Raw genomic sequence first — 22722 nt, 5'->3', positions numbered from 1 at the left:
GATCCCTTCGGCCCAGGGTAGGTGCGAGCCGGTGCGAGGTCCTTTCGGCCGGGGGTATGTGCGAGCCGGTGCGGGGTCCTTTCTGCCGGGACAGGTGCGAGCCGGTGCAGGGTCCTTTCGGCCAGGACAGGTGCGAGCCGGTGCGGGGTCACTTTGGCCCGGGACAGGTGCGAGCCGGTGCGGGGTCCTTTCAGCCCGGCACAGCCCCACAGGCTGTGTACCAAGTGTGGCCGCAATGCAAGTATATTCCTCCTTGCTGTAAATTCTATGCAATTCTATCATTTCATGAAAATTAGCAGAGGAAAACAATGATGCAATGAGTTCAAATAGCACTGTGTCTGTTGAGTATTTAACACTTTTTCTGGTTTTATTCATAATAGAATTCTAAATCAGCACTTTAGAACATAAAAGATTTCCATTCAAATGAATGTATAAATAATATATTAATACGCACTCTCTGCTCCTGTATTGTACAGTGACATGTTAAATATTCACAGTTATGTCGATAAGAAAAATCTACTCGCTTGCAAAAAAGTATATTAGTAAAAAGTCACAGTGCCCGAGAGGAAAATGTGCTGTGGACTCAGTAACTGGGTCCGCGATGATGATAATTCAGCAACAGTTCCACTACTGATCGTTCAGCTTGTGTTTGACCCTATTTTGGTGCAGCTGTGATTTGTTTACTGACTCTCCGTTTGTGCCCTTCAGAAAAGCCACAAGGCTTAACCGTCTATCCAAAAGGCCACCAGCTTGCCAAAGCAAAGACCGCGATAGAGAAGTTCAATGCTCCCAGCATATTGCTTTCACTGTACCGAGAGTCAAGCTGCTTTTACATCCCGAACATTTTAATTCAGAGCTCAGTCTGAACTTGGCAGTGTGCACTGAAATCTGAATTAAACAGCAGCCGTATAAAAGTGGCTACAAAGGTTTTGTCCATTCTCTAGTGAATGGCAAGCACCACCGGGGATAACTGAGTCTGTTGAAAGCACACACGATGAGCGGATCTACAATCGGTACAATTTCCACATCTCTAGTTGTTTAACAGAAATAGTCCGCCTGTGTCTGCTCCGAACAATCTCTCACTGGGACGAGGAGGAGGATTTAACAACAGGAAATTCAGGAGGATGAAGCAGGTTCAGTCACCATCTGAATCGGACCCCTCCAGAACGGTTAGGCCAGCCTTTCTCTCTCGGACTTTGACAGATCCTGCACCTCCAGCATTTTCTGTTGTTATTTCAGACACCCAGCAGTTTCTTTTCTTTCTGCCTCAGAGTTTAACCAGTGGTCCTGGTTCCCTGCCCTGTGACATGATGTGGTGTCACTCCTTGATGGGTCAATGTTCATTGCAGTGAGTTAGAAATAGTTGTACATTTCTTCATAAAACAATATCGGAAAATGACATCATTAAAACATAAATATTTTGAAACCAGAAGAGTGTCGGAATCTTTCTAACTATGACTTTCTAACAAGTTTGCCTCCTGGTTTTTTAACCCCCAAATCCTACCCGTCCAATTGCTAACTCTGATCGCTGCACCATTAGGGACATCCATAACTTTCAGTACAAAGAATACTCAGAGTGGGGGGGGGGGGGATATTGCTCTATTTAAAACAGATGATCAATTTTCCTTATCCTTTATGGCCTGTTTGCTTTGGAAGAGCAAAGATGAAACATGTTGTACTCTTACGAAAGAACGACAGCGCCGTAAAAATAGCACATGAAAAACAACAAAACATTTAAGTTATCTATTTTGTGTTGCTCTTTACTTTAAAACCCTTTATAAAGTGTGCAAACATTAAATAATAAATAGAGCAGCTTTTTTTTTTAAAATAGCATAAAACATAAAGGTCCAATAATCCTTGATTCCTGTCAAAATGTACTTCAGAGCCACAGTAGCAGAAACACAGCAAACATGGTTTGTCACACACTCACTGGCTCACAGGCACTGAAACTACCTGTCACTCACACACACGTTCACACTGTCTCACACTCAAGCACACTGCCGCATATACACACACACAGACTCAATGCCCCACACACACTGTCTCACGTTCACTCAAACACACGTGCACACTGCCGCACTATTGTCAGACACACACACACAGGCTCACTCATATAAAAACACTGGCTTACTCATACATTGGCTCATACGACACAAATATACACACAGATGGATAAATAATTAACTTATAAATAATTATAAACCATACTTATGATTAAACTGTGATTAACAAAACATGTGCCTTATTTGCCTGTTAAGCTCCGGAGGCATGTGTCACTAGGAGAGACACAAACAGCAATGGTTGTGAATTCAAAGAGAGGCTTAACCCCTTCTTAAAAATAAGCAACCGTGCCAATGGTTCTAGTCCCTCCATGGATTTCAGTCGCTAGTGGCAAACACTCTGACATCATCAAACAGTGACAGGACCGTGAACAACATTCCTGAAGCACCTAACACCAGGTCTCAATGAGTAAGGCTTGCTCTGAAACATACTTTCCCAGTACAGGTGAAATTGCAAAAAATGAATTAAACACCAGACATCAAGGAGAGCTTCCTACATTTGTTTAAAAACCTTCAGTCTTAAACTCAAAACATGGCTTTCCAAACAGTCGTATCCATTTTTTAAAAAAGAGACTCAACATCTCAATGCGAAATTCAAATAAAAAGTTGAACTTTCTCTGCCAGTGTGAAGATAAAAACATGCTGACTTGGTCTCCATCCATCAAAAAATTCTTTAAAAAAAAATATCAACTAACTTCGGCTAGAAATCTGTTGTGTGTCTGGATTTTAAATCTGCACCAACTGGGAGTTTCCTTGCACCTGATTTCTACCGTCAGTCTCACACAAGGATGTGACTCTTATCCATTCAACCACTGCAGTGTTAGAAACTGGAATTTAGCCCAGCATGTGCTTTTAACTGTCTCAATCTCCTCAAACATTATTTACACTAGTCTGGCAGGCTTTTAGGAACCAAAATGGCATTGTAATTAAAGCACAGAAAATTCTCAAAACAACTGACACTAAACAAGTTTAACCTTTATGGAGCAAGTCTGACCATCGGGATTCCCTTAGATACTTTCTAAAAAGAGCCAGGCTCCTTCTTTTAGGTGGTCCTGCTGACGAACCTCCCTGATTCTGGAGAGAACCTCTCCTTCTAAAAGGAATAAATCAGGTTTGAGCTCAATGATCATATTTGGTCTTCAAATGGAACATTCTCTATAGACATGGTTTAACTACCAAAGACTGTAACTGCAACAGAGACGGCCAGCCGTTGTAGAGTACAGCCGATGCAAGTATATTACCTTTACGGAAAAGCTGAAAATGACATGCCATAAAACCTTTGGCCAGTGTTTGCTGCTGCCTGCCTCAAATTATTGCAATCCCATTTGAGTTGTGGAATATTTCTCTGAACATTTTCGTAGCCTCGAAATGTTATGTTTTCTTTCTGCAAAAGATCTTCAGCAAAACGATCTGGTTAACCCATCGAACTACCTTATGATCCCATTGCCCTTCGCTGCGTTGTTGGTCTGGACTATTGAAGCTTACGAGACTCCATCACTGCAGCTCCTGAGAATGTTATTGGGCCCTGTCCAATGTCCATGTGTACGTTTGTGCAATGGTGATGCTGGGTGGGACAATATGGAGACAACAAATGTTGCCCTGGAAGTTGGCACGATTCTGCATCCAGAAGAGAAGGGGTAAACCTAAACGGAAGAAGATGCTGCGTTCCATTTGGATCCTCTACTTGTTGCATTGTCACTGCATTAGCTGGCCAAATATGAGGGAGAACCCCAGGCTGAAGAGTCATTGTTCCACTGTGGCCAGGATGTTGAGCGTTATTGGACCTCTGAAGTGTGAGTAAAGGAAGAGGATTATCTGGTTGAATGGTATGTTGAGGACCTTCCTGACTTGCCGTGGTATTGTTTGGACTTTCGTGTGGATATGTAGGAATCTGTGCCTCACAGACTACACTGTTGTTACTGGCAGATAAAAGATGGTTCAAAACATCAGCACAGCAAGAGATTGTAGAACGCAGATGGCTACAATCTTCATGTGAAAATGTGCTCGGAGGAGCCATTGTGAACAATGTATCCAGTTCTTTAATGTATGTTTTCATATCTTCTCTGTATTGGGTACTTGCAGCCCCATCAGCCTCTTGTTCATTTTTAGGTGTGTCACCTTCTTTACGTGATTCATCTTCCTGTTGAAGCACTGAATTCAGCTGTGTCACACTGAGTAGAAAGTTTTCAGGTAAGACATCTGCTGGTTTAAACTGGGCCAATAGGTTTGATTCCGTAGCAAATCTTTCCCTTCTTGCTCCGCTCTCATGGTCTTCCCCTGCGACATCCCCATGGTGTTGTTGCTCATTTGTATCTAAGTCCTCGCCTTGTCCATCATTTGCCCATTCACCTGTAAAAGCAGAAGGTCCAAACACATTTCCTATTCCATCCGACTCCTGCTCTTCACAGTAGAAGGATTGCAACATCTCATCAGCAAAGTTACTTGACAAGTTGGTATAGGAGAACCGCTCTTCGCTGGACATTAGGTCTCCCAACAACAAATCTGATGGCTTGATTTGACATGAATGATGAAACAGTTCTCTGGGTTGGGTACAGGCTATGGTGGGCAACATTGGCAGGATGCATGGTTGGCCTCCAGGTTTAACCAAGGGAGATAGGTGCTCTTTGTCAACCTCTTCAACGCATTTCTGTCTGGATTTGTTTTTCTGCAAACACCGTTCAGGCCCTCTTCTACATTCATGAGATTTCCTAAAGATAGCTGCTGAGTGTTGCTTCTTGGAGAATGCTAATGCCAGCAACAGATCTGGGTGCGATGATTCCAACCCTATAAAAGACAGCAGCAGAGTTTGAGCAAAGTATTCGACCAACTCCTCCACGGCCTTTAAATTCTCTTTAACTGCAGACGGAGTACGGTTTTTAAAAAATTGCTCAATGAGTTCCCCAGTTGGTAAATGCTCTACTTAATGTGAAATGAAACTAAATTGTTATCAGGTGGAGCAGTGAAAGCGGCATTAGAATTGGGCTCAGCCCTGGGTGAGGGAAGGGCGGAAACTCAACTAGGTCGGCTGTTCCTGATTACTACCCACTGATTCCTGCTGTTCATATGTGGATAGGATTGATAGAGATGGAGCACGCGGTGTCCACCGGTACGCTCGCGGCCTTCCGCGAGAGGTGGGCGCCGGAGGGACTGGAGTGCATCATCACCCCCGGCAACCAAATTTAAATTTGACTTTAAAGTCTAAAGTTTAATTTGTTTAAGTTGTCGGTTTTAGTGCCCCCCCCCCCCCCACCTCCTTTTAGCCAGGGGACACTTGTATAATTTGTGTGTTGGTGCCCTCAAAAAAAAACAAGGGGGCACTTGTTTGAAAGTTTCTGTTTTAGAGTCCCTCCCCCTTTAATCAGGGGGCATTTAAGTTAACGATTTATGTTTTACAGATTACAACAAAACAGTTATAGAGAGTCAGCCATGGTTTAGTGGTAGCACTCTTGCCTCTGAGTCACAAGGCTGTGGTTTCAAGCCCCACTCCAAATACTTGAGCACATAATCTAGGCTGGCACCCCAGTGCAGTGCTGAGGGAGTGCTGCACCGTCAGAGGTGCCTTTTTTGGATTAGACTATAAAACGAGGGCCAGATTGCCCTCTGAGGTAGATGTAAAAGATCCAATAGCATTATTCAAAGAAGAACAGGGGAGTTCTCCTCGGTATCCTGGAGAACATAGGACTGGATTTTCGGCTTTGATGTTTTCGGGGCGGTAATAGCGGCAGGGCGGTAAAGTTTGTATCCGGGAATAATTTGCGCCTCAGTCAACAAAATTGGGCAGCTGGGCCCGAGTTAGGGGGGGGGCAGCGCTAAGAGAAGCGTTGTACACCTCTCTTGGGCGCTAGCGTGGGAAACTCCAGAGCTAAAGAGCCAGGCCGGAAGCGCTCCGAGAGATGCCTGGGGGAAAAAAACCTGAAAAAAACCCCACAAAATCATTCCCAAAACATAGCTCATGCCACCACAACATAAATCGCAGTCGGTATAGGTTGGACCGCCCGATTTCCCAGGTGTTCACAGTGGGGGGGGGGGGGGGCGCTGCGGGACGTACGGGTCGGACGGGACTCAAAAACCGGACCGGTGTTGCAACCAGGGGTGTTGCACACTGGCACAGCTCTTCCTGGCGGTGCTGATCCACGCCGCAGCAAAACCGGCCCCGAAAACCTCAGCTGGAGGATGACTGCCCGCCCAGAAGTCGTCACCGCCGCCACTGTCCCCGCTCCGAGGCGAAAAAACAGAAAATCCACTCCATAATGTTTATCCCTCAAACAACATCACTAAAATAAGTTAATCTGGTCATTATCACATCGGTGTTTATGGGACCATGCTCTGCAATTGGCTGACGTGTTTCCTACGTTAATTACAAAAGGACTTCATTGGCTGTAAAATACTTTGGGACATCCTGAGGTCATGAAAGATTCTATATAAAAGCAAGTCTTTCTTTTTTTCTTCCATATTCCCATCTTTGCTGAGTCTCACTGCCTGGTCTCACCTATGAAGAATTGGCAAGTACCAGGGGACAGCTCTTGGAACCATACCACAGCAAGAGTCAACATACCCAGCGAGTAGGGGAGAGTATTGTGGGGCGTGAAACCAACCTGTAATCCTTCCCCGATGAAAGCTATAGTCCCATAAAACATAACTTCACAGAAAGAAAAGATAGTTTGAGAATAAATTAGCAAGAACTATAAAAACAGGTAGTAAGAGTTTCTACAGGTATAGAAAAAGAGTGGCTAAAGTAAACATTGGTCCCTTAAAGGATGAGACTGGGGAATTAATAATGGGAAATAGGCAAATGGCACAGACTTTGAACAAATATTTAGTATCAGTCTTCACGGTAAAAGACACTAAAAGCATCCCAATAATTGAAATTAAGGGGCTATTGGGAGGGGTGAGCTTAAAACAATCACTATCACTAGAGAAAAAGTACTATGCAAACTAATGGGACTAACGGTGAACAAGTCCCCTGGACCTGAAGGCCTGCATCCTAGGGTCTTAAAAGAAGTGGTTGCAGAGATAGTGGATGCATTGGTTGAAATCTATCAAAATTCTCTGGATTCTAGAGAGGTCCCAGTGGATTGGAAAACCGCAAATGTAATGCCCCTATTTAAAAGAGGGAGCCAGAAAACAGGCAACTCTAGACCAGTTAGCCTAATATCTGTCATTGGGAAAATGCTGGAGTCCATTATTTAGGAAGCAATAGCGGGACATTTAGAAAATCATAAAACCATGTTGACTCTGCTTGACGGTATTATGAAAGGGAAATCATGTTTGACAAATTTGCAGTTCGTTGAGGATGTAACGAGCAAGGTGGATAAAAGGGAACCAGTAGATGTTGTGTATTTAGATTTCCAGAAGGCGTATGACAAGGTGCCACATAAAAGGTTACTGCACAAGATAAGAGCTCACGCGGTTGGGGGTAATATATTAGCATGGATAGAGGATTGGCTAACTAACAGAAAACAAAGAGTCGGGATAAATGGTTCATTCTTGGGTTGGCAATCAGTAACTAGTGGGGTGCCGCAGGGATCGGTGCTATGTATTCAACCATTTACAATCTATATTAATGACTTGGATGAAGGGATCAAGTATAACATAGCCAAGTTTGCTGATGATACAAAGATAGGTGGGAAAGCAATGTGTGAGGAGGACACAAAGAATCTGCAAAGGAATATAGACAGGCTAAGTGAGTGGGCAAAAATCTGGCAGATGGAATATAATGTGGGACATTTTTGTGATGTTATCCACTTTGGTAGGAAAAATAAAAAAGCAAATTATTATTTAAATAGGGAGATTACAAAATGCTGCAGTACAGAGGGACCTGGGGGTCCTTGTACATGAAACACAAAAGTTAGTATGCAGGTGCAGCAAGTAATCAGGAAGGCAAATGGAATGTTGGCCTTTATTGCAAGGGGGATGGAGTATAAAAGTAGGGAAGTCCTGCTACAACTGTACAGAGCGTTGGTGAGACCACACCTGGAGTACTGTGTACAGTTTTGGTCTCCGTATTTAAGGAAGGATATACTTGCATTGGAGGCTGTTCAGAGAAGGTTCACGTGGTTGATTCCTGAGATGAAGAGGTTGTCTTATAGAAAAAGGTTGAGCAGGTTGGGCCTATTCACACTAAAGTTTAGAAGAATGAGAGGTGATCTTATTGAAACATATCAAATACCGAGGGGGCTCAATAGGGTAGATGCAGAGAGGATGTTTCCCCTCGTGGAGGAATCTAGAACTAGGGGGCATGATTTCAGAATAAAGGGTCGCCCATTTAAAATGGAAATGAGGAGGAATTTTTTCTCTCAGAGGGTCGTGAATCTTTGGAATTCTCTTCCCCAGAGAACTGTGGAGGCTGGGTCATTGAATATACTTAAGGTGGAGATAGACAGATTTTTGAATGGATAAGGAAGTCAAGGGTTATGGGGAGCAGGCAGTGAAGTGGAGTTGAGGCCAAGATCAAATCAACCATGATCATATTGAATGGCAGAGCCGGCTCGAGGGGCCAACTGTCCTACTCCTGCTCCTGTTTCTTATGTTCTTATGTTATTGCACCTTCACATGATACAGTAGTAGTTTGCACAAATAAATAGGTCATAGGTGAGCTTCTTGAAGAGATAGTGAGGATAGTAGTTTTTAAAAGTGGAATGAAGAATGCTCGAAGAAAGGGAAAGTTTGTCAATGTCTGTGAATGTGGAGGTAAGAAGGGGGAGCTGGGTGATCAGAGGCTAGTGTGGAAGAGGGTTGATACAACAGAGGCTGGATTTTCGGTTCATTGCCGCTTCTGTTTTCGCCCTGGAGGGGCAGTCATGGCAACAGAACGCATTTCCGGGTGAGCGGCCAGCTTCCAGCGCCCCGCTGGGACATTTGGTGCTGGGTTTGTGGGGGTGCGGAGCAGTACCACCCGGGAGAGGCGAGCCAGTGTGCAACGCCCCTGGTTGCGACACTGGCTCGAAATTTGAAACTAGCCCGATCCGTAGCGCCCTGCAGCTCCCCCTAATGGGGACACCTGTGAAAGCTGCTGGTTCCTGCTGAAGTGGTCGCAGTGAGGGAAGGAATGTCGACCTGAGGTAAGTGTGATTGATTTTCATTTTTTTTATCTTTGTGATTCATGTGGATGTGGGGTCAGGAAATTATTGGGAATGTTTTTGGTGTTTTTTTTTCAGATTTTTGTTTTCATGGAAGCTTCGCTTAGGGCACTCCGAGTCCGGCTATTTTCCTCGGTATTTTCATCTGCTCAGCCGGCCGAGTGCCCTAAAAGAGGTGTGGAATGCCTCCCTTAGCACTCTGTTCCACACTCAGAGCCCAGCTGGAGACGCAAACCATTTCCCGGCGCAAAATTTACCGCTCTGTCCGCAGAGAGTTGTTGATGGCAGTTAAAGAGGGAGTTAGATATGGCCCTTACGGCTAAAGGGATCAAGGGGTATGGAGAGAAAGCAGGAAAGGGGTACTGAGGTGAATGATCAGCCATGATCTTATTGAATGGTGGTGCAGGCTCACAGGGCCGAATGGCCTAATCCTGCACCTATTTTCTATGTTTCTGTGTTAACATCGCAATAGAGGAGCGACCGAATTTCCACCCCATAGTGTTCGACTCCATGGAGGAAATAAGGCTGATGAGAATTTGCAGAGTGTCGGAAGGTGGAGGCTGAGTTCAGAAGGGGATCGGATGAAAGAGAAGAGAAAGCAAAGAAGGCAAAGATGGGTGAACAGGTGGCCTCGATTTTGGAAACAAAGAAGCCATGAGCTTGTCACATCTTGAATTAGAGGTGAGGACAGAGGATGGGCCGGAGATAGGCAGGAGGAGATGGTTAGTGGTGGCAAAGTGGTGTTGTCCTTGTTCTCTAAGTTGACTTTGGAGTGCTGGGAGATTATGGCTGTTGAGAAGAGTCAGTTTTGCCGGGCTGGTTGACAGCACATGTGCTCTGGTCTCCAGGCCAAGATTTTGATAACAGGGAGCAGCTCTTGTACAAAGGGAGTAGTGGGGTTGCGAGACCTGTGAGGTCGAGTGGGGAAGAGAGCATCAGAAATGGAGGCTAAGCAGTAGCTGAGCAACTTGTAGGGAGATGTAGGCCAGAGGAGAGAGTGTCGAAAGAAGTGCTAGTGACTGGGCTGGGGGGGGGGGGGGGGGGAGTTCTTTTCAGGGTGTAACAAGAGGATGACAAGGAGAGAGACCGCAAGAGGTCACATATGACGAAGCAGTGGTCAGAGATAGCCCTATCAGTGACTGTGATTTTGTAGCAGGTGAGGCTATTAAATTAACAGAGTTCAATTGGCGGATCAGGTGGAGTAATTAGAGGGGACAGGGTCTAATTCAGGTGGAGGTTAAAGTTACTAAATACATGTATAGGCTGAGTGAGGGCAATAACTGGCAAGGAAGGCACTGAGGGGCCTTAGGATGGGGACGGATGATATGAAGGTCTTTAAAAAGAATTGGGAAGAGAGGCAGAAACTGAGCTTCTCAAACAAGGAAACGGTGCAAGAGAAGTATGGCGATAGACATAGATGAGAGGTGGAGCTTGCTTTACAACCACCTCCACAGTAGAGAGGCACATGGTAGAACCCTCAATGGAGGGGAAAGAGCTGCCATCAGTGAGTCAAGTTTCCATCAGGCCTAGGATTCCAATGTTCAGATATAAGATAAAATAATGCAGGAGAATGCTTTGTTTGTGAGAGGACATTCTGACGACTGATACAGAGAGCATAGGTAGCCGCTACTGTCTGGGGCCATCGAAGTCAGAGTGGAGAGATTAATTGAGGGGAATTGAAAGGGCATGGGGTGGGAAGGAAAATTGGAACAAAAGCAGGAGGTGTCCCCCAAGGAGTGCAGCTCATAAGATAGGTGCAATGAGAGGTGGATGAGAGAGTATCGTATGCCGCGTAAGTCCAGCTGAGGGTAACGAGGTTGAAGCAGAGGAAGCCCATGAACTTGAGATAATGGGAGGAGTTCAGCAGGCTGTAACAACAGGTTAGGACATTGGTAGGGCATGGTGCAGGAATTAGGAAGGCAGGCGGGGAACTATAGCATTACAAAAAACAAAATCAGAGATTAATAAAAGAGAGGGGCGATGCACACTTTGCAATCAGGAAGGAGGAGTGAAATATTAGACGAGGTAAACATAGTGAGAGAGTAAGTATTAAGGGGCTTAGCAGCTTTGAAAGTGGATAAATCCCCAGATCTGGATGAAATGAATCCCAGGCTGTTAAGAGAACAAGAGATGAAACAGCAGAGGCTCGAACCATCATTTTCCAGTCCTATCTGGCTACAGGTGTGGTGCCAGAGGACTGGAGGACTGCTAATATTGCACCTTTGCTTAAAAAGGGAGAAAGGGATAGACCGAGTAATTACAGGCCAGTCAGCCTAACCTCAGTGGTGGGAAAATTATTGGGAAAAATCCTGAGGTATAGGATAAATTTTCATTTGGAAAGACATTGATTAATCAAGGCCAGTCAGCATGGATTTGTTAAGGGAAGGTTGTGTCTGACTAACTTGATTGAATTTTTCGAGGAGGTAACCAGGAGAGTCGAGGAGGGCAGTGCGGTTGATGTAGTGTATATGGATTATAGCAAAGCTTTTGATAAGGTCCCACATGGCAGACTGGTCACAAAAGTACAAGCCCATGGGATCCAGGGCAAAGTGGCAAGTTGGATCCAAAATTGGCTCAGAGACAGGAAACAAAGGGTAATGGTTGATGGCTGTTTTTGTGATTGGAAGCCTCTATCCAGTGGGGTTCTGCAGGGCTCTGTACTAGGTCAATAGAAAGGGAATTGAGTTTGTGTCGTGAACCAAAGTTAATGGCTTTGGTCTTCCTGATATTTAAGTGAAAGAAATTTCTACTCATCCAGTGTTGGATGTCGGACAAGCAGATCAATAGTATAGAGACGGAGGGTTCGAGAGAGGTGGAGGAGAGGTAGAGCTGGGTATCATCAGTGCACGTATAAACTCATTGTGTTGCCAGATAATATCATCGAGGGTCATATATACCAATGACTTGGACTTGAATGTTGGGGGTATGATTAAGAAATTTGCAGATGATACTAAAATAGGCTGCGTGGTTGATAATGAAGAAGAAAGCTATGGACTGCAGGAAGATATCAATGTACTGGTCAGGTGGGCAGAACAGTGGCAAATGGAATTCAATCCGGATAAATGTGAGGTAATGCATTTATGGAGTTCTAACAAGTCAAGGGAATACACATTAAATGGTATGACACTGAAAAGTGTAGAGGAACAAAGGGACCTTGGAGTGCTGGTCCACAGATCCCTGAAGGTAGCAGGCGAGATATATAAGGTGGTTAAGAAGGCATGTAGAATACTTGCCTTTATTAGTCAAGGCACAAAATTCAAGAGTAAGGACATTATGCCTGAACTGTATAGAACACTGGTCAGGCCGCAGCTGGAGTACTGCATGCAGTTCTGGTCACCACATTACAGGAAAAATGTGATTGCACTGGAAAGGGTGCAGAGGAGATTTACAAGAATGTTACCTAGACCGGAGAATTTTGGCTATAAGGAAAGATTGGAGATGCTGGGTCTGTTTTCTTTGGAACAGAGGAGGCTGAGGGGAGACCTGATTGAGGTGCATAAAATTATGAGGGGCCTGGATAGAATGGATCTGTTTCCCTTGGCAAAGGGGTGAACAACCAGGGGGCATAGATTTAAAGTAATTGTGGGGAGGTTTAGAGGAGATATGAGGGGAAATTTCTTCACCCAGAGGGTGGTGGGGGTCTGGAACTCACCACCTGAAACGGTGGTAGAGGCAGAAACCCTCACCACATTTAAAAAATACTCGGATATGCACTTAAAGTGCTGTAACCTTCAGGGCTATGGACCAAGAGCAGGAAAGTGGGATTAGGCTGGATAGCTCTTGGTTGGCCGGCGCAGACACGTTGGGACGAAACGGCCTCCTTCCGTGCTGTAAATTTCTATGATTCTATGAACAACTGTGACAATATTAAGGATTGAGTGGGCAACACTCTCGCCTCGGAGTCAGATGGTCATAAATTTAAGTCTCACTCCAGAGACCTGAGCACATAATTTCGGCTCAAACCACAATTCAGTACTGTTAGAGGTGCTGTCTTTCAGATGAAACGTTATTTGGAGGCCCTGTCTGCTCTCTCAGGTGGACAGAAAAGATTACATGGCACTATTTCAAAGAGGAGCAGGGGAGTTCTCCCCAGTGTCCAGGCCAATATTTATCCCTCAACCAACATCTTTGCTGTTTGTGAGACCTTGGCTGCCACGTTTCCTACATTATATCAATTACTTCATCGACCTGAAATGTTAACTCTGTTTCTCTCCACAGATGCTGCCTGACCCACTGAGATTTCCAGCACTTTCTGTTTTTATTTCAGATTCCAGCATCTGCAGTATTTTGCTTTTTCATTGACTTTAAAGTGCTTTGGGAAGTCCTGAGATTGCAACAGATGCTATATAAAAGCAAGTTCTTTTCTTTTAATGCCAGTTTGAGAAATACCTGTTTCTACATCCAGGGTGTGTGTGGGTTGCCAGAATCCTGAATGTTACAGGCCAGTGATAATCATGTTGCAATTTATCAGTTTGCCTTACCTGGACCGCTGAGAGGTGGCAGTCTTGATGGAACTTTCTGTAATGCAGGGAGAGGTATGAGATACATGTTTTTAGCTGATCTCTGCTCAAGTACCACTGCACCGTACCTCTGCCGGCTGTTTAAGTATGAATAGTACATGACATATGGCCACAAGTCGCCACTGGTAGCAGGTTTAAAACGCACCACACACATTTCCTATGGAACAAGAAACTGTTAGGAACACTTTTTTAAATCACTGACACAACAACAGCAAATAGTATAAATCAATTGTCCTCAATAGGAAATAAGGAACAGGAACAGAGGGAGCAGTAGCATAGAGGTAATGTTACTGGACCAGTAATCCAGAGGCCCTGGGCCAATGATCCCGAGACATGAGTTCAAATCCCACCATAGCAGCTGTGGAGTTTTAATTCAGTTAATTAAATAAATCTGGAATTAAAAGTCATTATCAGTAATGGTGACCATGAAACTATCGTCTTGTTGTAAAAGCCCATCTGGTTCACTTAATGTCCTTTACAGAAGGAAATCTGCCGTCCTTACCTGGTCCGGCCTATATGTGACGCCAGACCACCAGCCTCAGAAATAGTGCAGCAAGCCATTCAGTTGTAACAAAACTGCTATGTAGAAAGAATAATAAGAATAAAACTGGATGGATCGACCTCAGCACCGGCTACGGACACAACGACACACCCAGCCTAGTCGACCCTGCAATGTCCTCCTCACCAACATCTGGGGACTTGTGCCAAAATTGGGAGAACTGTCAAGCAACATAGTCATAATCACAGAATCATACCTTTCAGCCAATGTCCCAGATTCCTCCATCACCCACCAGGGGTGACAATACAGTCAGGAGGGAGTGGCCCTGGGAGTCCTCAACATTGACTCCGGACCCCATGAAGTCTCATGGCTTTAGATCAAGCATGAGCACGGAAACCTCCTGCTGTTTAAGGGAAATAGATCCTTCCTATCCACTCTATCCAGGCCCCTCATAATTTTATACACCTCAATAAGGTCCCCCCCTCAGCCTCCTCTGTTCCAAAGAAAACTCAGCCTATCCAATCTTACCTCATAGCTAAAATTCTCCAGTCCAGGCAACATCCTCGTAAATCTCCTTTGTACCCTCTCTAGTGCAATCACATCTTTCCTGTAATGTGGTGACCAGAACTGCATGCAGTACTCTAGCCGTGGCCTAACTAGTGTACATACTAGTTCATAATAGGGTAATTTATACTATACTGCTAACCCATCAATGGAAAGAGAATCCAAATGTTAAAATTCCTGCTTAGTGTCCACTGAGAGGACTACTGGGGTCCGAAGGGAAGGTTCCAGATCAGAGGTGCACTGCTGTTTTTATCCCTGTTAATTCCTCGGCCCTGCACAACTTCTCCATTCAGGACGGAATGGAACCGGGATCTCTATAGGAAGAAGACCTGGCTGCCAAGGAGGCTGAGGATCCTGGAACCCAACATCTTAACTCAGAGGAGGCCATTGTCCCAACTGCCAGGGAAATTCGTAGTTAGATTATTAGTAATAGATTCCACTTGGATTAAAGCCCTCCTCGCCTACACTCCCATCACATCACCCCAGCCGCCATACTTACTCTAATCCTACTGTCTCACTAAACAACCATGTCACCTCACTTCACTCCACCTCATGGGACGTAATGAGGTCAGTGAATGGCAGTTCCAATGTAAACATAATTGGGTCATGTTCCTTCTTTCCCGTATGGCCAGTAATCTGCCCATCACAGAACCCGTCCGATTCTCCTTCTGGGGGAATCTGCTGCTCTTCTCAAAGGCATCTCCAGGAGGCACAAACTTTCGGTGGAATTCTGCGCAGTTCAACATTCTGACAAAAACTGGAATGAAACGCATTTACCTGCCGCCCTCCCAAAAAAACTGCTGCCATCTTAAGTTGTTGCAGGCTCTTCAACTCTTCAGCAACGATCACCTCCCTTCCACCCCCACAGTGTATTTCTCCTGTTTCACAAAGGTCACCAGCCGCTATGCAAATGAGTTGACCCTTCTAATTCCGTGGGGTAAGTGCCGCACTTAACTGGTGGGCGATATTCCTGGCCCTGTGGCATTCCAACCTCCCAAAGGCCCCGGCGAAATTCAGAGCCAGGGTACTTTGTGAAAGGCAGGCGAATGTCCAGTGCAGTCTCTCCGTGAGCCCGCTGAGAGTGCAGCACAAGGGCCGACATTAAACCGCATTCGTCAGTTTCCACAGGTCTGTGTTTGAGCCAGTCTCCGCCCACCCGAAACAAGCATGGGTACCTGTAAATGATGGCTCCTCCCCCTGATCACGTAAAGTCCAGCCGGGTCAGTGGTGGAGACTCTTGATAGGTGCAATCCTCGAGCAACTGCTGGCATTACAGGGCTGTGGAACTTAGAACTGGAGTAGGTCATTCAGCCCCTCGAGTCTGCTCTGCCAATCAATTAGTTTGATCTGCACATTAGCTCCATAACCCCTTGACACCCTTACCCAACAAAATCTATTGTCTTCCGTCTTGAAAGATCCAATTGACCCAATATCCACAGCCTTTTGGGGGACAGAGTTCCAGATTTGTACTACCATTTGTGAGAAATAGTGTTTCCTGATTTCCCTCCTAAATGGCCTGGCTCTAATTTTAAGGTTATTACCCCCTCGTTCCTGACTCACCCATCAGAGGAAATAGTTCTCCGCATTTACCCTCTCCAATCCTTCTAACATTTTAAACACTTTGACCAGATTACCCCTCAATCTTTTAAACTCAAGAGAATACAAACCAAGTTTATGGAACCTGTCTTCGTAATTTAACGCTCTAAGCTCCGGTACCATTCTGATCGATCAGCGCTGCACCCACTCCAAGGCTAATATATCCTTCCTGAGGTGCAGGGCCCAAAATTGAACACAATACTCTAGATGTGTTCTGACCAGGGCTCTGACCAAGCAAAGCTTCACTTCCTCCCCTTTGTATTCCAGACCCCTTGAGATAAAGGCCAACATTCCATTAGCCTTTTTGATTGCTTTTTGTACCTGTCTCCTAATTTTAAATGATTTGTGCACTTGGACGACCAAATCTCTCTGCTCCTCTACAGTCCATAGTTCTCACCATTTAGAAACTACTCCAATTTATCATTCTTAGGTCCAAGTGGATGACCTCACACTTGCCCACATTAAAATCCATCTGCCATAGATTTGCCCATTCACTCTTCAGGACCAAGGTCATTATAGGGCCAAGAGTTTTCTTCAAAGGTTCATTAAGTTAGCAACACACTGTACATACGATTGAAAGGATTGAGCTTGGTGAGGTTTGAAATCATATACAGCACAGAGAACTGCAAATCTGTATCAAACGCTTGAGGACATTGGCAAGAATCGATAATAATATCTAATTGTTAATGACTGGATGACAAGAGCTGAATATAGCTGAGTAACTCCAGTCCCCAATGCTATGAAATGAAAGTACAGCCGTAAGCAATCGGCCAGAAAGGTTTGTAAGTAAATATAGTCGGTTCTGTTTAATCCAGAACTCTTTCAGAATCCACGACAGTCCAACAGTTTTTCGGGGGCTGATTGGAGCAGTGCAGTTTTCACGTTAAACCAGAAGGCCCATACTCCACCTTCAATATTCGAACTGGAAACAGACCGGTTCTGTTATGTTCTTGCTTCCTTGTAAACTGACAACATTTGTTTTGTCAAGGAACAAGTACTTTCCAAAACGATCAATTGAAGGTCAGTGCCTTCCCCAGGTGCCTCACTCCTGCAGTCTCTGTCCTTGCCAGTGGCTCAGCCTACTCCCAGACCCACTCGTTCTTCGTAGCTGCTTCACTTCCTCAGTCAGCAGCCTTCAAATTCTCTGGCTGCATCATTTGCACTGGTCACTGTCATATTGTAATCCCTTTCCTCACTGCCTTGACCCAATCGTGATCCCAATCACACTGTCTGCCCACTTTCTGCCTGGTGCTTCCTCAGGGATAGAAGGTGGGGAGAACGTTGGCTGGGTCACTTTATACAATCATAGAATCTAACAGAACAGAAGGAGGCCTTTCAGCCCATCGTGCCTGTGACGGCTCTTTGAAAGAGCTATCCAATTAGTCCCACTCTCCTGCTCTTTCCCCAATATCCCTTCAATTTTCTCTCCTTCAAGTATTTATCCAATTCCCTTTTGAAAGTTACTATTGAATCTGCTTCCACCACCTTTTTGGGCAGTTCATTCTAGATCGTAACAACTCACTGTGTAAATAAAATTCTCCACATCTCACCTCTGGATATCGTCTCCACTCCCTGATCATGGCACCAATGTTCTCTGATCATTTATTGTTGGAAAACCAGACGCTGGCTCCCCAGGCTCCCCTCACTGGGCAGACATAGCTGGCAAGTTGGGGTGTTAAATGGTGGAAATAGCAGGGACAGCTTGCCCTCACCCACTCCCAATTAGAGATGGTGGGGCCGGCTCCCGGCAGAAGCTAAGGATTAAGAAGGAAAATTCTGCCGGCCACGTTTGGGACAGGATCATGGCAATAATGCATACCACACTATGGGGCTGAAATTGGCCTGCGTCCCGTTTGGAGCGGTAGCCGAATCAGGGCGGGACTTCCTGTGCTCGGCGCGGAAATCCTGTCCCAGCCACGAAATTCGGGTTACCGCCCCTCACAGGAAGCGGAGCGCAATGTCGCGCGCTCCACTTCCTGTTGGGGCGATGTCCGGGGCGCTGCGTGGACGGGATCGGCCCAGCACGAAGCGGCTTCTCAGCGTAGTGCCGACGCATTTCAACGCCCTCCCCTTCCGTTAAAGGAGAGGGATGCTGCGAACTCCACTGGGCCACCTAAACAGAGTGCCAGGCTGCATGATTGCGGCCCAGACCAGGGGACATCGCGGCACGGAAAGGGTTTGCCGCGCAGACCGATGGTATCACGACTACTAGTGGGTGCGGCGTTACCGTGCTCATGCCTCCGCTAACTCCTGTGCTATTACATAGGAGCCGGTCGCGCCCTCGCGCCCCATTAACACCCCCCGGAGACGCTAACGGGAGGCGCAGAACAATTTAGGCCCCGCAGCCACAAAACACCCAAAAACAAGCAATTTAGAGAAGGAAAATCCAGCCAATACATCTGCCCAGCTGACAAGGCTCTTCGTCAGCAACACCAAGTTTGAAAATTACCCTGGATAACAAAGAACAATTCACTCTGGTACTGAACATACATCTATGTCAGTATCCGCTCCTGTAACATGTACAGTACACACCAGGTGGAAGGGAGCAATTCACCCCCATCTGGTACTGTACAATCCGTGTGTATCTCGGTACATGCACAGTACACACTGGGTAAAACGGAACGATTCATTATGTTATGTTAAACCTTTACAGTTACACTAAACCTTTATAAAACACTGGTTAGGCCTCAGCTGGAGTGCTGTGTTCAATTCTGGGCACCACACTTTAAAAAAGCTGTCAAAGCCTTACAGAAGGTGTAGAAGAGAATGGCACCAGGGATAAGAACTTCAGTTATGTGGAAGGACTAGAGAACGTGGAGTTATTCTCTTGAGAGCAGAGAAGGTTAACAAGAGATTTGATGAGATATTTAAAATCATGCAGGGTAAATAAGGAGAAATTGTGTCCAGTGGCAGAAGGACACAGATTGGCAAAAGAACCAGAGGCGACCATGAGGTAATAATTTTTTACACAGCGAGTTATTATGATCTGGAATACACTGCCTGAAAGGTAACTTTTAAAAGAGAATTGGATAAATACTTGAAGGGAAACAAGTACCGGGTTAGGAGGAAAGAGAGGGGGAGTGGGGCTAATTGGTAGCTCTACCAAAGAGCCGGCACAGGCATGATGGGCCAAATAGCCTTCTTCTGTGCCGTATCATTCTACGGTACTGTGCGGTTCATGTGTGTCTCAGTGACAGCTCCTGTACATGTACAGTACTCAACGAGTAAAAGGGATGTGCAGCCCGTGTGTGTGAGTATCAATGGAAGAGTAGCAACTCAATCCTGACACTACAAACACAGCATTGAATTATTGTAGTGAGGTGTTTTGCAGGTGAAAGTTTACCTTTGTCCCTGAAGAGAGTAACCTGTCCACCGAATCCCAGATTGTGTCAGGCAGAACACACCTTCCTACAGTGAGGGTAGTGGATAAAACCTAATCAAAAGAGGACAGCAATATTTCAGAAGAGGACGGTAACTACTGTGCAACAAATGGGACAGATGAACCCTTAACCATAGGTGCCAATTTTAACGCCCCTCACCCAGCAAGATCAGTGAGTGGGGTACAATCACCAATCCCGGGGGAGGGGAGGGGGCGCGAAGCCAGGGAAACAGATAGCTTGGAGGGGTCGGTGGGAAACACTCCTGCTCCGCCTGGCCCACATAAATGCTGGAAATGCACTTAGCTTCTCCCCGAAGTTGTCCTCGCCAAACCTTGGGTTGCCAGGATTCCTGAGGCCTGGGGAACCCAGCTGGCCAGGGTTAAACCTATCAGACAGGTTAAATATGAGGCTCCCAGCCTATATTTAAATAGCCAACCCGCCCCATCCCGTCTCGTTAAACCCCAAAGTGGGCGGGTTGGAGGTGGGTTGGGTTTGAGATTTTTTTAATTGTTACATCTCACCCGATCACAACTCATCTGACGAATTTGTTGTGCGGCACGGGACTCACCCTGCCACAGTGCTACTGCCTGAGCGCCCCGTTAGGGCCCCTGCCAGGCGCTAACTGGGGCCGCTAACAGGCTGAATTTCTCCCCCTATGTGTCTTAGATGAAGGCATTCAAAGCCACATATCCAAATTTGCTGATGACACAAAGATAGATGACATTGTAGGCAGTGGAGATGAAAGCATAACATTACAAAAGGATATTGATAGATTAAGTGAATGGGCAAAACTGTGGAAAATGGATTTCAATGTAGGCAAATTTGAGGGCATCCACTTTGAACCTAAAAAGGATAGAACAGGGTACTTTCTAAATGGTGAAAAGCTAGAAACTTGGGGTCCAGGTACACAGATCATTAAAAAGACTAATGATTAAAAAGACTAATGGGATGCTGGCCTTTATATCTGGAGGACTAGAATACAAGTGGGTAGACGTTGAGCAGGTTAGGCCAATACTCATTGGAGTTTAGAAGAATGAGAGGTGATCTTATTGAAACGTATAAGATTCTGAGGGGGCTTGACAGGGTAAATGCAGAGAGGATGTTTCCCCTTGTGGGGGAATCTAGAACTAGGGGGCATAGTTTCAGAATAAGGGGTCGCCCATTTCAAACGGAAACCGGGAGGAATTTCTTCTCTCAGAGGGTTGTGAATCTTTGGAATTCTCTGCTTCAGAGAACTGCGGCGTCTCGGTCATTGAATATATTTAAGATGAGATAGACAGATTTTTGAAAGATAAGAGTGTCAAAGTTAATGGGGAGCGGGCAGAGAAGTGGAGTTGAGGCCAGGATCAGATCAGCTATGATCGTATTAAATGGTGGAGCAGGCTTGAGGGGCCAAATGGCCTACTCCTGCTCTTATTTCCTATGTTTTATGTTCTTAAAAGTTTTACAAAGCCCTGGTTCGCCCACACCTGGAGTAATGTGGGCAGTTCTGGGTACCACACCTTATATTGGCCTTGGAGAGAGTGCAGCATAGGTTTAACAGAATGATACCCGGACTCCAAGGGTTAAATTACGAGGAGAAATTACACAAATTAGGGTTGTATTCCCTAGAATTTAGAAGGTTAAGGAGTGATGTGATCGGTTTTCAGGATATAAGGAGAACAGATAGGGTAGATAGAGATAAAGTATTTACGCTGTTTGGGGATTCTAGGACTAGGGGGCACAGTCTAAAAATTCAGAAAACACTTCTACACACGTTTGAAACTCTCTCCCGCAAATGGCAATTGATGCTAGATCAATTGTTAATTTTACACCTGAGATTGATAGGTTTTTATTAACCAAAGGTATTAAGGGATTATGGGGCATCAGACATGATCTCATTGAATGGCGGAACAGGCTCGATGGGCTAAATGGTCTACTCCTGTTTCTATGTTCCTATATTGCTACATGCAAGGGGAACATTCCAGCTCTACACAATTCAGGTTGTCGGGATGGGTTCGGCTCCTTGAACCTTGACCTTCAGCTTTCCCATTATTTGCAAATGAGGGTATCACGAGCCCAAACCCTCAAGCCACCAAGTCATCTATCGGACGGTATGATGTGCAAACGATGTCACCTCGTAACTGTGGTGATTCGTACCTTTGTGAGATGGTCTGTGTGACCAAGGACAGGATATGCTTTCACCAAGAATCGTTTCATATTTGACATCTGGATGAATCCCTTCCAAACAGCACATTTCTGAGGAAGAAATCTGCGGTAAAAAAACACATTTTTAAAAAAAGATTAATATACATGGGGTTTTCCCTGCAAATTTTATATCAATGTGAGGAATGTTAATCCTCGGGAATAGAAAGCTTTTCCCTTTTAAATATCCAATGGCAGCATGAAGTACTCCCAGAGAGGTATACCACAGATTAAATGCTGTGTAAAGCTGCCTCTAGTCGGCCTGACTGTATGCCTTGATCTGAACTTGAGAAGTGCAGCCAACTGAGCATAAGATCCCAGTGAGCCCAGATCCCCAGCACAAACCTGTCTATCACTTAGCAATAATTCGTCAATCTCCCGCTGATATTTCCACACTGATCATGTCAGAACTTTTCAAATGTGGGGACTGGGATTATTATCGTCCTTTTCCCTCCAGCCAAACCTTTCCTCCGACCCAAAAGCTGTAACAGATGGACTGCCTCTGCTCAAGAGCGTTGCAAGTTCCAGACATCGCAGTAATTTGTAATTCACTGTTTTATACAAATATCAAATATAAATAAAGTCAGAACTTATGACCAGTTACACATTGCTACAGTCCCTGCATTGGCTGTAAATAAGGGGTCTGAAATCACGCTCCCCATGGGCGCGTACGAAGTGCTCACATGCCCGTGGGGTCCCCACAAGTTCCAGGTTGAGGTATGCGAAATGCATGCGCCTAAACCCGGCACTTACAATCTGTCAAGAATCCTTTTGACAGATCGCACACATGCAAATGAAAAGGGCCTCCGCGGGCGGAGAGTTGGGCTATTTGCCCACCTC

General features: G+C 45.4%; 1 protein-coding gene across 10 annotated transcripts in view; it reads right to left on the bottom strand.

The window, feature by feature from the left end:
* Positions 1-370: 370 nt before the first annotated feature.
* Positions 371-22722, bottom strand: part of LOC139279924 (uncharacterized) — a 164054-nt gene continuing 141702 nt past the window's right edge. For 9 of the 10 annotated variants that reach the window (XM_070899247.1, XM_070899246.1, XM_070899245.1 and 6 more), the window contains 4 exons: positions 21838-21949; positions 19662-19751; positions 13621-13816; positions 371-4844 (listed from right to left, as the gene is read on the bottom strand). In XM_070899247.1, coding sequence (XP_070755348.1) covers positions 3532-4844; positions 13621-13816; positions 19662-19751; positions 21838-21949 — 1711 coding nt within the window. In that variant the 3' untranslated portion in view covers positions 371-3531. The remainder of the gene's footprint in view (positions 4845-13620; positions 13817-19661; positions 19752-21837; positions 21950-22722) is intronic. The other variant, XM_070899254.1, reaches the window with a different exon arrangement.

Source organism: Pristiophorus japonicus, chromosome 14 (assembly GCF_044704955.1).
Source record: "Pristiophorus japonicus isolate sPriJap1 chromosome 14, sPriJap1.hap1, whole genome shotgun sequence".
Lineage (NCBI taxonomy): Eukaryota > Metazoa > Chordata > Chondrichthyes > Pristiophoridae > Pristiophorus > Pristiophorus japonicus.
This window is presented reverse-complemented; position numbering and strand designations above follow the sequence as displayed.